The sequence below is a fragment of the Rhinoderma darwinii genome, chromosome 5 (genome assembly GCF_050947455.1).
Source record: "Rhinoderma darwinii isolate aRhiDar2 chromosome 5, aRhiDar2.hap1, whole genome shotgun sequence".
NCBI classification, from domain to species: Eukaryota; Metazoa; Chordata; class Amphibia; order Anura; family Rhinodermatidae; genus Rhinoderma; species Rhinoderma darwinii.
The window spans coordinates 295,989,075-296,006,589 of NC_134691.1; the positions used below are offsets into that span (position 1 = coordinate 295,989,075).

The following is a 17,515-nucleotide window of genomic DNA, read 5'->3' on the forward strand; positions in this document are numbered from 1 at the left end:
ATATACTGTACATACATAGAGGGACATATTTAGACAAAAAAGCAACTATATATACACACACTCTAGAATATATACAAACATAGAGGTAAATATATAGACATACAGACATATATATACACACACACACACACACACACACACACACACACACCGGCACATAAATATACAGACAGGAACATTTACAAATACGTAAAAATCACGTATATACAAGCACAAAGACACATTCACATACATACCCATATATACACAGTGAAGATAATGTAGTCGATGTCACCTGTGGTCCTATGTATCACAGATAACACAGTGATGACTCTGAGTACAGATAATATAGTAGATGTTACCTGCAGTCCTATGTAACACCGCAGATAACACACAGTTATAACTTTCTGAGTACAGATAATGTAGTAGATGTTACCTGCAGTCCTATGTAACATCACATATAACACAGTGTTAAATCTCTGAGTACAGATAATGTAGTAGGTGTTACCTACAGTCCTATGTAACACCACAGATAACATACAGTGATAACTTTCTGAGTACAGATAATGTAGTAGATGTTACCTGCAGTCATATGTAACACCACAGATAACAGTGATAACTCTGAGTACAGATAATGTATTAGACGTTACCTGCAGTCCTATATAACATCACAGATAACACACAGTAATACCTATACCCACAAATATATAAACACACACAGAGGCATACGTATATACACACTATCATAGACACATACACACACACACACACACACACACACTTACACTTGAACATATACACACAAACACAGAGACACATAGGCACTTACCTTCACTCCTTGCTCCACAGGCTTCATGCAGGACGTGCTGTGGGTGGAGTTTCCTCTGCTCTTGCTCCTCGGCTCTTGTTTCCTATGTGTATGTAACGAGGAGCAGAGGACAGAGCAGAGGCAGAGGCCAGTTGCGCCCCCCACATACTGGGAGGGTGGAGTATATTATTGCAGTATATTACTTGTAAAACGGACAGGACTCTGGCATTAACTAGATGTAGACCTGGGGGCCTTTATTAGGCCCCCAGGGCTGCCATAGAAGACATCAGCACATCGGAGAAAGGGAGCTCCCTCCCTTCAAAACCACTCATATGCGGCGCTCGCTGAGGAGTGAAACGGACGAGATTGATACTTATTTCGATCTCGCCCGTTTGAGCAGGTCTGCTCCCAGCGCTCAACTACCTCGGGTAGCTGAGAGCAGGGAGAATTACCTGCTCCCCGCTGCGTTTCTTTATTCCGATACAGTGCCGTAAAAAGGCAATTGCATCGGAATAAAGCCCATAAGTAGCCGCCGTAAAAACACTAATGGACGTTCACTAACAAGTTAAGGAAAAACTGCATTGTTTTGCTGCGATTTCATAATAATTGTTGCAAACTGTGCTTTTGGCAAAATTTATCAAAACAGTGTAAATTAGTGCAATTCTGTAGAAATCTTAGTAAATTGCCATGGTTTTGCCACAATTTTTGTAAAACTTTGTTGCAAAATTACATTGCATTTAGATGGCCTTGTGTCAAGACACCCACGGAGAGGAGTTAGAGAAGGGTTGTAGACCCCCTTGTTTACCAATTTTGATTATCTGCTCCCGGCTGGTTCTGACCTCATCTGTACCTGATTTCCACTTGCTCTGTTTTGGACTTTCTGTGATGTCACCCCAGATGTAACACTCATTGTAAAACAACAAGTTCAGACATTGCAGGAGCCATGGCATTATGTCAAAATGATTCACAAAAGCCTTACTGTTCCCATCATTACTTAAGAAGTTCAGCTTGGTGGTAAGAAATGTTATAATATGAAATATAATGGCACCAATGAGATGCTGAAAATAAGCCAAGTCTAGGTCTAGTGACACAAGAGTTCATTATAATTCTTCCCTAGCAGAACACCTCCTGCAATGAGATTCTCTAATAACAACCTGACCAGCAGATAACCATAAGGCTGGGTTCACACAACCTATTTTCAGGCGTAAACGAGGCGTATTATGCCTCGATTTACGCCTGAAAATACGGCTCCAATACGTCGGCAAACATCTGCCCATTCATTTGAATGGGTTTGCCGATGTACTGTGCCGACGACCTGTAATTTACGCGTCGTCGTTTGACTGCCTCATCAAAGAAGTGCAGGACACTTCTTTGGACGTAATTTGAGCCGTTTTTCATTGAATTCAATGAAGAACAGTTCTAAATTACGGCCGTCAATGACGCCTCGCAAAATGCGAGGACGAGCAATTCCGTAATTTCAGAGGTAAATGTAGTTTACGTGTGCATATACCCTTAGAGTTTCCTAGGATGAGTCCTTTTAAAAAAGGGAATGTATTTTATTTTAGGAAGATTAATTAGGTGTAAGGCCTCAATCAGACCTGTATTCTTCAATTCCGTTTCTCATGTCATCCCATATGTAACACTCATTATAACACAATTTTAGACATTGTATTTAGAATTATGGCATTATGTCAAAATATTTCACAATAGCATTACGAAGTCCATTACTTGTTACAATGCAAATATGATAGCAGCAATCAGATGTTCGAAATAATCCAAATGTAAGTCTATTGATACAAGAGTTCATGCTTCTCTAGCAGAATACTATATTAAAAAAAGTGGATGGATATTCCTTATACTGTATCTTTTTGACTATTTGATTTAAATTTTAAATTCGCCTCTACATTTAGTGCAATATTCGGAATTAGAATAATAAGGTGTTAAATATTTCCCCTCGGACAGACACAGACACTCCTCAGGACGCAGATACAGTTGAACCCAATGCTGAAGAAAGGAACCATCAGCTCCCTGCTTCAGCATTAGTAAAGAGGACTCACTGGGCATAGCGCTACTTTAAGCGTTGAGCCCGGGGAGCCCTTGAAGTCAGTGACTCCTCCATAGCGGAATCCCCTGCCAGAGCGTTGCCAACGCTCTGGCTGGTAATTCCGCTCCTAGAGGGAATCCCTGACGACACTGTCCGTGTATATATATATATATATATATATATATACACACACTAATGCCACCTAAGCCACTAAATATAAATAAATATGCATTACTGCTAACAATTCTTACAATAGGGAGGTTCTTAGTGTGCATTTTGATCAAATTGTGTGAGCCCACCTGCCACGACAAGGCGAACTCTATGAGGTGGGAACCTATGCTGCACATACACCCAGAACTGGGACTAAGCCTACATATATCTGGGGATGGTAGGAACCAGCATTAAACTAATTAAAATCACCCAGGGCGGAATGGGAAGAGTGCAAGATCAAAACTGGAGGCATTTACTAACCCCACATATATGATCTTTAAAACGCTTAGTTCCATATGTGTGACCTTGTATATACAGTTTAGTGCTGTCATGATGTATGCTACAAATTCTTCACAATAATCTTAATGTCACTCAATAAACATTTTGGATTTTAATAATCCATCGGGCTAGCTTTGCTTAGATTTCTGCTTCCGTATGTGTCGTAGTGTAATGTTTACTTTGCAGATGAATCAGCGCCATGTGCTATGACTGAGTTTTAATAAATGAAATTGTACTCCAGGGCACAACTCCTCCCTTCTTCTCTGACTAACTCCTCAGAGCTCACACAGCCGGGAAAGTAAAATCCAGACATCATGATGGCTGCTAACAGGAGGTGGAGGACGAGGAGAAGGAGGGGGAGAACCATTCGCTCAGGGGTAAGAGGATGGCAGCACAAGAGTTAAACTATGTAGTAGGTCACAGTCAGCCAGCAACAATACTGACAATACTGACAGGGATAGTGAATATTAGGCAGCAATAAGAAATATGATGCAATCATTTAGCAATTTCCTGTAACGTGGGTGAGACGAAACTGTCAGCTAGAAAGAAATGACCAAGAGTCTACATTGAAGCTGACAACCGTTAGGGTATGTGCAGACGATAACGGCAAATACGTCTGAAATTACGAAGCTGTTTTCAGGAGAAAACAGCTCCTGACTTTCAGACGTTATTGCTCGTACTCGCGTTTTTCGCGGCGTCCATTACGGCCGTAATTGGAGCTGTTTTTCAATGGAGTCAATAGAAAACGGCTCCAATTACGTCCCAAGAAGTGTCCTGCACTTCTTTTGACGAGCCGCCTTTTTTAGGCACCGTCTTTTGACAGCGACGAGTAAAATGACAGGTCGTCGGCACAGTACAACGTAAACCCATTGCAAGCAATGGGCAGATGTTTGCCGACGTATTGGAGCCGTCTTTTCATGCGTAATTCGAGGCGTAAAACGCCTCCATTACATCTGAAAAGTGGTCGTGTGAACCCAGCCTTACTCTAACATTATAAGTATAAAAGTTCTGTGACTCCCACTTAAACTCATTTTACCATTTTTAGCTTTAAGGGCGAGTTCACACATTGCGTAAACACTTCAGTTTTTCCACTATGTATTTTGGAAAAAACGCTCAAAAATTTACCTGCGATTCAGTTTTGTAACCCATTCCCGCACCATGACGTAATAGCACATCGGGGTGCCAGGGGTGATGTATGTCATGGCAGCCCAGGGGCCTAATGAAGGACTGCCTTCCTTCATCTCATGTTAACAGGAACCTGTAAAAATGACAATATACTGCAATACATTAGTACAGTGTATTGTCCTAGGGGACTAATAAACTGTTTTAAAAAAAAGTTGAATAAAGTTTTTAGAAGTGTAAAAAAACATAAAAAATTTTTAAAAGTAAAAAAAAAATAACTTTTTCCATTTCGCTAAAGTAATGTAAAAAAAGAAAAAAAATTACAAAATTGGTATCACCGCAATATAACATTATTTAACCCGCACGGTGAACGTCGTAAAAATAAATAAATGGAAATTTATCCCACAAAAAATCAAAAAGTCTCATGTAGCCAAATATGGCACCAATAGAAAAGACAGCTCAAACCGCAAAAAATAAGCCCTCATACTGCTCAATCGACAGAAATATGGCTCTCAGTATATGGCGACAAAACACAAATTGTATTTTTAACAATTATTTGTTTCCTTGTAAAAGTATTAAAACATAACAAAAACTATATAGATTTGGTATCGCTGTCATCTTATTTACCGGTAAAATAACGTTAACGTGCCATTTTTACCATATGGTGAAAGCCGTGAAAACAAAACCCCTCAAAATATTGAGGAATCACAGTTTTTTTCCTATTCCACCCCACAAAGATTTTTTTTTTCCCGTTTCCCAATACATTACATGGTACAATAAATGGAGCCGTGAAAAACCACAACTCGTCCCGCAAAAAACAAGCCCACATATGGCTATATCGACAAAAAAAGAAACAAGTTATGTCTTTTGGATAGTGGGGAGGAAAAAATACAATTGAAAATCCAAAAAATGTCTGTGATGGGAAAGAGCTAATCCGCAGCATATCAATTGTAATTGCGTAATTACTGCTTTTTTGCTGCAAATTTTCCCCATTGAATTCAATGGGGAAGTAAAAACTGCAACAAATAGCAGATGTTGCGATTTTTGCGGCGGAAAAGCTGCTAAATAGCCACAAAAATTGCAGCTCATGTAAATAAAACAACATATACTTACCCAGATTTCTGTACTTCTTCATCCAGGCCAGCCTCCTGGGATGACATTTCCTCCCATGTGACACATCACAGGCTGCAGCAGTCACATGGGATTAAACATCATCCCAGAGCTGCAGAATGTCAGGTTGTCAGGACGCGTCGCCATGGTAAGTATGGGCAAAGCCCCACGTGGCGTTAATCCGCAGCGGAGCCGTTTCTCCATTGCCTTCCACTTCTTTTTAGTAGGCTTCGTTTAGACGTGGCAGAAAATTCCGCTGCGGAGCATAGGCTGAGGTGCGGAATTTGGTGTCCGCAGCATACAATGGATGTTGCGGAGCAGTGGCGGACTGGTTGCGGACTCATTGCGGAAGTTCTCCATTGACTTCAATGGAGATTCTAAATTCCGCAATGAAGTCCGCAGATGTCATGCACATGATATGTGTGCTGCGGATGCGTCTTGCTTTTTTGACATGACATTTCTTCATTCTGGCTGGACCTATGTATTTCTAGGTCTACAGCCAGAATGAGGAAGTCAATGGGGCTCCCGTAATTACGGGAGCGTTGCTAGGAGACGTCAGTATATAGTCACTGTCCAGGGTGCTGAAAGAGTTAAGCGATCGGCAGTAACTGTTTCTGCACCCTGGACAGTGACTACCGATCCCAATATACAGCAACCTGTAAAAAAAATTGAAGTTCATACTTACCGAGAACTCCCTGCTTCTGTCTCCAGTCCGGCTTCCCAGGATGACGTTTCAGTCTAAGTGACGGCTGCAGCCAATCACAGGCCAAGCACAGGCTGCAGCGGTCACATGGACTGCCGCGTCATCCAGGGAGGTCGGGCTGGATGCCGAAAGAGGGACGCGTCACCAAAACAACGGCCGGTAAGTATGAATTTATTTTACTTTCACTAGGGAAAGTGCTGTCCCTTCTCTCTATCCTGCACTGATAGAGAGAAGGGAAGCACTTTTACCGCAGTACGCAGCAGCTAGTCCGCATCAATTTACTGCACATTTTGGGCAGATCCGCCGCAGAATCTGCAACGCAGATTCTGTGTGGCATTGATGCGGCATTGATGCGGACAGCTGCGGAGGAAAACCGCCACGTGGGGCCATGCCCTATAGCAGTTTTTTTTTATTGCAGGATTTCCACAGAGGACATTCCGGGCTAAATAAATGCACCACAATTTGGTGCGTTTTTTTTCGGCTGGAATTCTGTGCGGGCAACAGGGCGAATACGCTTTATACATTTACGCAGTGTATCTGCCCTGTGTGAACTTACCCTAAGATAAGACTTAAAGGGTTTCAATGATTTTACCAAAGCCTCTACGGGTCTGAAATATAAGAATAAGAAAGGTTTTATATGCCTAGGGATGTAGCCATCTGTATCTTGACTGATAACTTGCTGCAGCGTGATATCACACAACAAAAGCCATTGAAAAGTAATTGAAAAAGTCAAGATAAAGGATCTAGCCACTGTTTATTTAATGCATTAAAAGTCAAGATAAAGACGGCTACATCTGTTCCTGACTTAGGCCCCATGCACACGACCGTGCCCGCAATCACGGCCCGCGATTGCGGGCACGGCCGGCCGCCGACTGACAGCCGCATTTTCGGGCCGTGCTCCCATACAAAGTATGGGAGCACGGCCCGCAAAATACAAAAGAACAGACATGTTCCATAATTCCCGGAACATTTCCACGGCACGGACACCCTTCCGTAGTGCTACGGAAAGGTGTCATTGTTCAATGAAAGTGAGTGGCTCCGTTTTTGCGGACCGCAATTGGGGTCCGCAAAAACTGAGGTTTTTTACGGTCGTGTGCATGGGGCCTAATTGTTCTCTATTTCCCTTGTTTGATATGGTGTAGGATGATGTGTTAGCCATAGTGATGAAAGTCACATGACCACAGTGGACAATCGCTGCCTGTCGGGGTGACGTTTCGTCCATGATAACATTTCCACAGCAGTCAGTAATTGGTCACTGTGGTCTCGTGATTATGAACGACACGTCATCACACACAGATATGGTGGAAGGATGCAGGTGACTGGTGGTGGGGGAATGGAGAATATTTGGTAAGGCTATTTTTCTATTTCAGGCCATACAGCAAAAAAAATACTGTGGTACCATATGAGGCAGTAAAATATATGTGATTTTAAATACTTTGATTATATGCAAAGACATTGTACATGGTGATGCATCAGTAACCCCTTCCCTCTGCAGGCGTTTTTCAATTTTTCATTTTCGCTTTTTCCTACTCACCTTCCAAAAGCCATAACTTTTTTATTTTTCCATCAGTACAGCCGTATATTTGTGGGATGCAATGGAAAAGAAACTGTGATTCCTCTATTGGTTTTGGGGTTTTGTTTCTACGGCGTTCACCGTGCGGTAATAACGACTTTTTGCAGGTCAATACGATTACAGCGATACCAAATGTATATTGTTTTTTTTGTTTTACTGCTTTAACAAGGTAAAAACGAATTGCTAACAATAAAATTCTGAGAGTCATAACTTTTTATTTTTCTGTCAATTGAGCAGTGCGAGGGTTTATTTTTTTTGTGGGGGGTGACCAAAAACAGCAATCCTGGTGCTTTAAATGTTTTTTTGTTTTTTACTGTGTTCACTGTGCGGGTTAAATAATGTTATATTATAATAGTTAGGACTTTTACGAATTATATTATTGTTATTTTTTTTACATAGCTATCACCTCTTTTGCCCCTCTACCTATAACAAAAACCTCACTTGTATTGCTTTGTCTTATGTTAATGATTTATCACCCCTTGTACAATGTCTTCATGTAACTTCTCTTAGGCTTCGTTCACATTTGCGTCAGGGCTCCGTTCTGGCGTTCCATCGGAGCTTTCCGTCAGAACCAAACCATGAATGAAACAAACGGACACCATAGGTTTTCGTTTGCATCCCCATTGATTTCAATGGTGTCGGATCCGGTGAAAATGGTTTCCATTTGCCTCAGTTGTCCAAGTGTTCCGTTGTTTTGACGGAAGCAATACCATAGTCGACTACGCTATTCATTTCGTCAAAACGACAGAAGCCTTGCACAACTGAGACAAACAGAAACCATTTGCACCGGATCCGTCACCATTGAAATCAATGGTGATGCAAACGGAAACATATGCTTTCCATTTGTTTCAGTCAGGGTTCCATTCTGACGGAAAGCTCCAATGGAACGCCAGAATGGAGCCCTGACTAATCAAAACCCAAAAAACAATGGAGGAATCACAGTTTTTTCCAATTTCAGTTTCCCAGTACATCATATGGTACTTTAAATGGTGTCAATATAAACTACAACTCCTCCCACAAATAAATAAGCCCTCACACCGCTCTATTGACGGAAAAATAAAAAAGTTATGGCTGTTGGAAGCGGGGAGTGAAAAACGAAAATGAAAAAGCGAAAAATGGATGTCATAAAAGGGTTAATTAATTTCTAATGAAAAAAACATTTATGGGGTATTTCCATGCTTGGGAGAAATTGCTTTACAAATGTTGGGGTGCTTTTTCTTTATCCCTTGTGAAAATTAAAAGATTCAACATTTCAGTGGAAAAAATGTTGATATTCATTTTCATGGCCTAATTCCACTAAAATCTGCAAAAAAAGCCTGTGGGGTCAAAATGCTAGTTATACTCCTAAAAAAATTCCTTGAGGGGTGTAATTTTCAAAATGGGGTCACTTTTGGGGGGTTTCCACTGTTTTGGTCCCTCCAGGGCTTTTCAAACACGACATGGCACCGAAAACCATTCCAGCAAAATCTGCGCTCCAAAACCCAAATGGCGCTCCTTCCGGTCCGAGCCCTGATTGTGGGTCCAAACAGCAGTTTATTACCACATATTGGGTATTGCCATAATCGGGAGAAATTGCTTTACAAATGTTGAGATGCTTTTTCTCCTTTATTCTTTCTAAAAATTACAAATTTCTAAGTTTTTTCAGAAAAAAAAAGTAGATTTAAATTTTTACAGAATAATTCCAATAAATTTAGCAAAAAAACTGTACGGTCAAAATTCTAACTCTACCCCTAGATAAATTCCTTGAAGGGTGTAGTTTCCAAAGTGGTGTAACTTTTGGGGGGTTTACTCTGGTTTGGCACCACAAAACCTCTTTGAACCTGACATGGTGCCTAAAATAGATTCTAAAAAAAAGAAGGCCCCAAAATCCACTAGGTGCTCCTTTGCGTCTGAGGCCTGTGTTTCATTCTATTAGCACACTAGGGCTACATGTGGGATATTTCTAAGAACTGCAGAATCTGGGCAATAAATATTGAATTGCATTTCTCTGGTAAAACCTTCTGTGTTACAGAAGAAAACTTTATTACATATACATTTTCGGCAAAAAAAAGAACTCTACTTTGCTTTAATTTCCTGTGAAACACCTAAAGGGTTAAGAAACTTTCTGAATGCTGTTTTGAATACTTTGAGGAGTGCAGTTTTTAAACTGGGGTGATTTATGGGGACGTTCTAATATATAAGGCCCTCACTTCAGAACTGAACTGGTCCCTGAAATATAACCTTTTGAACTTTTGAAAGTTCTAAGCCTTGTAACATCCTAGAAAAATAAAAGGGCGTTCAAAAAAAATATGCAAACATAAAGTAGACATATGGGAAATGTTAACCAGTAACTATTTTGTGTGGTATTACTATTTGATTTACAAGCAGGACACACACACACTGACACATGCACACCCTTGCTCTATAGTTACCATATCTCACTTCCTCCTAACCATTTTTTGTATGGCATTACTATCTAGTGGTGAAAACTAATATTACAATATAAATGCTAAACATTAGACTCCATACAAACGTAACAAGGGGTTAACAGTGGTAATAATCAAATTAGTCAAATTAGTAAGGGGTGGTAAAGCTTGCCCCCCTTACAACCAGATAGGGGGCAGTGTAACATTTTCCCTCTCACCTTCATAAAACAATGCAATGATCCCTAGGAAAAAATATATTAAATATCTTCTCCAGAAAGAACACTGTCTCCGTGAGATGCTGTGTGTGCAGCTTTTACGATAGATCTCTGCAAGCCGAATCAGTACCATTCATGAGGCTGTTCGCAAAGTATTTCTCACAGTGAATCAGAACCCTACTCTGTAGTGAAGAGGAACACTGTGTCTTTGGTTTAGGGAAACAGACATTAAAGGGAACCTGTAAGCACTTTACGCTGCGCCCCCTTAAGGGTATGTTCACACGGCAGCGTCCGTAACGGCCGAAATTACGGGGCTGTTTTCAGGAGAAAACATCCCCGTAATTTCAGCCGTAACGGCATGTGCAGGCGCTTGAACGCCACGTCCATTACGGACGTAATTGGCGCTGCTTTTCATTGGAGTCAATGAATAATGGCTCCAATTACGTCCCAAGAAGTGACAGGACACTTCTTTGGCGCGGGCGTCTATTTACGCGCCGTCTTTTGACAGCGACGCGTAAATATATGCCTCGTGTGAACAGACAAACGTCAGCCCATTGCTTTCAATGGGCAGATGTTTGTCAACGCATTCAAGCCGTAATTTCGGACGTAATTCCAGGCGTAAAACACCCGAATTACGTCCGTAATTTGGCAGTGTGAACATACCCTAAGGGTGGCACAAAGTAGTGGCGGACATGCTAATTCAGAGGTTTGTCACTTACGTAAGAATGTGCTTTCATTTTTGTGAACTTATAATTTAAACGTTGCAGAGCGCTGTGAGGCAGAAGTCTGGCAAATTCATGAGCTACCGCTGATTTACTGATTTTTCAGTTTACGGTGTATAGAGAGAAATCCAGCGGCAGTTTGGCAGAGGGTAGCGGCAGCTCATGAATATGTCGGACTCCTTCCTGCCAGCGCTCACACAGCCTGTTCACAGCACGTTCTTGACCTTTGTTTAGCGTGTACATTTTGAGAGCTCCTGACATACACGCTAAACATGTCCATAGGGGTACATTAGCCTCGATGGAGGCCAAAAAGATACCAGCCCCTCCATCGCGCTGGTATACGTCAGTATGCCTTTTTTTGAAGGATTGAATAGAGAAGTAGACTATTCTTTTCCATTCCACCAGATTCCGGCAAAATTATGTGTACTGCACAGTATATGTTTTTTTTTTACATCCGAGCCTTAGGAGAGTGTATGCCACTATATGACATACATCACAGCTAAAGGTTTAACGTGTAAGTGATGGGCTTTCCAATAGCCTTTCATGATGTATGCATTAAACGGATACCGTTATAGTCTATGGTGACGGATTCCGCTGTTAGGCATCTGTTACCGCCTACATTTAAAGTATAATTGGGAGCTTTTTCCTGTTGTATACATCAAACGTGGACAAAAAATATGATGTGAACATAGCCTAAGTTCACAAAATAAAAGCACATTCCCGCAAATCCTTCAGAAGGGGTAGCATAAAGTTCCTGAATGGTTCCCTTTAAGTTATAGGGTAACCACTGTATAGGGGACACTGGAAAGAAAGTTTTCTTCCTTCTGGAGGAAAGCCATTTTACAAAAAAATAAATATGTATAAATTATTCAATTTGCAAAGGTGCCCATAGAAATAAGATGAACATCAGCCAACGATTTTGGCATGGTCGGCCGTCTGTGTATGGGGGTATCCTGACCCTTGATGGCAGATGTCTGTTATTCTCATGGGAGATAGGCTGCCGCCACAGGTGTCTGGCAGCGGCTTATTACCCTCATCCGTTTGGGTGCACACGTATGCTTGGACGAGTGTGCATGTGTATAGGGGGGTCAGGATGAATTGTTGTCAGTTGAACGAGTATACATCTAAGGTGTATGGCTATCTTAAACACTATGTACACTTTTGAAGTTAAACTGTTTTTAAAAAAAAACAAAAAAAAACAATGCTTAATCTGATTTTAAATAACTTTTAAATAGATTTTTATTAAAAATATTTTATTTTATTTTTTGGGATACAGCTTTTATGTATCCTGTATACATAGAAGCTGTATCCTTCCATCAAAGTCGATTCCGTCAACTGCACTGACGGCTCCGGTGAAAGCTGTTAGCAGACACGCAGGATCCACCTATTAACGATCATATTATATCATACTAAGTTCATGAACATCGGTTTTAATTAAATGATACAGCTTCTAAGTACACAGGATACATACAAGCTGTATCTTAAAAAATATACATTTTTTTAATTAAAAATCTAGTTCAAATTTGCTTAAAATCAGATAAAATATTGATTTATTAAAATAAATTCACTTCAAATGATTAGATATTCTTTAAAAAGGTATTCTAATTTTGGTCATATATCTCATATCAACAGGATATGACATGAATGTCGGATAGATGCCTCGGTGACCTGCATCTATCTCTAGAATTCTGGAAGCAGCTGAACGTGATTTGCTATGCTGTTTCCAGAACTTCCCAAAAAATTAATGGACGTTACGGAAACAGAGTAGCACAGCGAGCTATGCTGTTTCTGTAATTCGGGAGCCATATGCCATAGATGTCTGAGATAGGAAAACCCCTTTCAGGAAGCAATCTACAGTAGATATAATACAGTACCACTTCTGGCCAGAGGGTGGCATTTTAGTGCTTTTTTTGGTAAAGGTAATATCATATGTCTACAATTGCACTAAATATTGACCCGTGCATAAATTACGTTGGACATAGAATTAAAAACAATTAAGGCACAGTTTAAACAGTAGGAAAAAATACTCACTATGAATATGATGCCAATTAACACATAACAAAGTCTTCTAACACCATGTTATCTGCTCCGTTGTACCCTTAAAACCACTTTGTCTGTAATCAGGGATGGAGTCCCCTAAAGGCACTGTAACTATAGGTTTCCCTTGCGCTGTTATGGGGCATCATGAAAAATGTGACAAAGATGGCGTCTGGGCCTTACATTATGGCTCCAAAGCAATTTAGCCTGCACAAGTTTAGCCTTAACAAGTAAACAAACCACATATATATACAAATGGCCTAAAACCTTTTCTCTAGACAGTCATGCACCAATACAAACACATGAATCCTACAAAAATAAGGTGCTAATAGGCAAAGTTATAACCAGATATATAATTTATTAGTACATTATATGGAAAAAAACATCCTAAAAACAAGTAAAATAACATAAGTGCATAAAATAAGTGCATAAAATAAGTGCATCCCATACAATAGAGCAGAAAGGGAACTGATACTGCAAATATAAAAGTAGAGTATAAATATACATTATCATCACATCGACGGAATGAAAAGAGGTGCACAAAGACAGGCAGTAAAGATATATTCTGCAGGCGCCGAACAGTCTAAACAGATGAGCGATCAAGGTGACAATGCCCAGGTGCCATTCCAGCCGGGCCACGCATGCGCAGTATAGTAGGATACACTACTAATGGTATTACGTATGCCAAAACACTTAGACGGATAGAATGACAGTGAAAGCATGTTAAAGAGGCTCTGTCACCAGATTATAAGTGCCTGGTCTCCTGCATAATATGATCGGTGCTGTAATGTAGATAACAACAGTAATTTTTATTTTGAAAAAACGATCATTTTTTACCAAGTTATGAACAATTTTAGATTTATTCTAATTAGTTTCTAAACAGACAACTGGGAGTTTTTTAACTTTTACCAACTGGGCGTTGTGAAGAGAAGTGTATGACGCTGGCCAATCAGTGACCAATCAGTGTAATACACTTCTCATTGTTCCAGCCCAGCTTCATTCACTGCACAGCGTGATCTCGCGAGATCAAGCTGTGCTGTCACATACTCCCACAGTAACTTTACCGAAGTGCCTTGAGAGTGAATAGACATTGCTTTCAGCCAGGATGCAATGTCTATTCACACTCCCGACACTTTGGTAAAATTTCTTTGACAGCCCGTGAGAGAAAATTTTCTCGGATAGTATCCTTTTCAACGCCATGACAGCATTAGTAATGTCAAAGTGACAACAAAATATATTGCTATGGGTAAACGGATGGTAGCCAATGGTAACAAACAGTCTTTTTAAAAACACCAGATTTTTTATGCTTTTTAAAATAAAAATAAAAGGTCCAAAAATGATTCCTTTTTGGTGGCAGGTGTCTGTCGGTGTTTATGCACACATGGTGGTATCGGAAGAAGGAATGGCTTTTTAATAAGCAGTCCAAAAATGATCTCTTTTTGGGGAGTAGCCATCGGTTTGGTGTTATTTAAAAAAATAAATAAAATAAATATATTTATATATTAGCCACCACTTCCCCAACACGACTACATGTGCTAGTGACAATGTACCTGATTATCCTGGAAAGTAAAGGAGCAATGGCTTTTTACTCTATTTATCTGGAAAATAATATTACTTGGACCCAGACTGATGTATAACGGCGCTGTATTACTGCTTGATGCAGAATAATCTGCCAATTTTTGATGGCACTATTATTAGCAATTAGATACATGCAAAACAATGAGTGATGTCACGTTCATAACATCTGTAACAGCAGGCAGCGGTGCGCTATCTGCACTAGGATTTAAATAAAAATTAATTTTTTAAAAAATTGTCACTTGGACACAGACTGAAGTATAAAGGTGCTGTATAAATGCTTCACACAGAACAATACACCAATTTTTGGTGGCACTATTAGCTATACGATATACAAAGCAATGAGTTTTTCAGAAGGCAGTGCCACGCTATCAGCACCAGGATTAAATATTATTGAGGAAGATTTGTGATGTGATGAAAATTGGTGATTCACAAATTAATGTGAGAATTGTATAGCTTCAGCAGCACTCACACACAGCAATGGCTGCCACTGTCACTGACTGACTCATATCTGTCTCTAATATCTGTCTCTCTATCCAATTATTGTAAATCTAACTGTTCTCTTCTCCTCACTATGGAACACGCTCACTGACACTAATCCACTATCTATCTGTATTTTGGGATTTACTATCTCCCACTCTCTTTCTGACGTCCTGTTTCTCCTATCTGTATACCCACAAAGCAGCAGCATTTCCTAGTTGGGATTTTTATAGTGGCTATGATTCATATGACTATCATCCACTAAGTCATAAGTGACTTACATTTTTACTCCTCATGATTGGCTGTGCTAGAGGGAGGGCTGCCTTCAAGACATTTTAGGGAAGCCCACCGGGCCACCGCCCTACGTCAAGTGATCCTTCTCTATTTTCTTGTATTCTTCTGATCTGTAAAATGGTGGATGCCATTTTTAGCGATTCGTGCGGGGCTAATTCCAAAAGATTCAGATTTGCTAAAGTCCAAAACAGTTGAGAAAATATGTAATGAATTTGATTCATGTAGATTTGATTTGCTCATCTATAGTAATCGACGTTACTTCTTTTACCATGAAAGTGTTGTTTTTTTTTAATGTTTGTTTTTTTTACACCTGTAGGACAAAAAAAGGTGGAGAGGGAGATATATAGAATTTTCTAAACATTATAAAGCAAAATGGTTTTACATATTGTAATTGAAGTAATGTTGAAAGTAACATGTCTGGGATAAAAAGTAATTTTTTTTTAAAAATAAATCGTATAAAAAAATAAGAAAAAAGATTAATTGGGATTCCATTCCAAATCAAAAGCCATGTCACGAATATAAACATCGTCTTAGAATTCCTCATTAGACTGAATTAGATTTTAGATTCACTTCAGACTTAAATTCTTCCATTTTAATTAATGAACTGGTGAATCTTCAAATTATCAGATCAGGCAAAAAATGTTTTTTATCTCTAATTACCATGGAGCTAAATTATCCCAAAAAGTCGTCCTACTCCAGCCTTGTACACTAATAAAAAGCACTGTATTTTATCACTACCATTATACAGTATTCTCGCTAGCAGGAGTCATAGAAGGTCACCAGCTTTTATTTCAGTTAATAAATAACCATGCCTCTGATAACACCTAGAACTTAGTCATGAGGCCTAATGAAGATGAAGTGGTTCTACTGGGTCACTAACGAATTTGGCTTAGGGCTAAACTAGGGATCGAAGTCTAAGGGTATGTTCACACGAGGGCGTCCGTAACGGCTGAAATTACGGGGATGTTTCCGCCTGAAAACATCCCCGTAATTTCAGCCGTAACGGCATGTGCAGGCGCTTGAACGCCGCGTCCATTACGGACGTAATTGGCGCTGCTATTCATTGGAGTCAATGAATAACGGCTCCAATTACGGCCAAAGAAGTGACAGGTCACTTCTTTGACGCGGGCGTCTATTTATGCGCCATCATTTGACAGCGGCACGTAAATATACGCCTCGTGTGAACAGACAAACGTCTGCCCATTGCTTTCAATGAGCAGATGTTTGTCAGCGCTATTGAGGCGCTATTTTCTGACGTAATTCGGGGCAAAAATGCCCGAATTACGTCCGTAATTAGTGCGTGTGAACATACCCTTAGGGATTGTGAGTTTTCACCCTGAACACCAACAAAGAGATACAGAATTTGCACCAGGTCACTACCCCCGCAGTAGTCTCCATTAGCAACAGCTGACTTGTGGATAGACAGAACACTCTAGAATGTGGTGCCTAGGCAGCAGGCGTGCATTGAAGTCAGATAGGCCGAGGTCAGGGTAGGCAGAGTTCTTTCATAACTATAGGCAGGCAGGAGGTCAGGGCAGGCAGCAGACAGATAGACGTGGTCAGGAAACAAGCTGGGTCAAAGCTAAGAGATAAGAAACTTAAACAACACCTTTGCACAGTGTAGAAACCAAAAGGACCTAATTGCATAGGCCCAGAGCGATGGGGGAGGGTCCTTTAAAACACCCAGGGCAGGAGGTGATTGGAACCTTTTAGCATTACTGGTCATTTAAGAGGTCTAAGGAGGCATGCACAGGCGCCTAGCATGGGAGAAAAGTGGCCGTCAATAACAGCAGATCGGGAACTCAAAGGTGGACATGGCGTTACAAGCGGAAATAAACTGTGATGTACTGCTTGGACTCCATGTATAATACATTACAATAGAAACAATATAATGAATATAATGGAATGACCTTAACAAAATATAGATAAGAACGTAAGTTTTATTAGCAATGTAAAAAC

At 40.3% G+C, this 17,515-nt stretch overlaps 1 protein-coding gene across 1 annotated transcript in view; it reads left to right on the plus strand.

The window, feature by feature from the left end:
• The first annotated feature begins 3,612 nt into the window (after positions 1–3,612).
• The window catches only part of LOC142651985 (ATP-binding cassette sub-family B member 5-like), a 68,938-nt gene continuing 55,035 nt past the window's right edge, over positions 3,613–17,515 (plus strand). Inside the window, exon 1 of the mRNA XM_075827312.1 lies at positions 3,613–3,697. Coding sequence (XP_075683427.1) covers positions 3,635–3,697 — 63 coding nt within the window. The 5' untranslated portion in view covers positions 3,613–3,634. The remainder of the gene's footprint in view (positions 3,698–17,515) is intronic.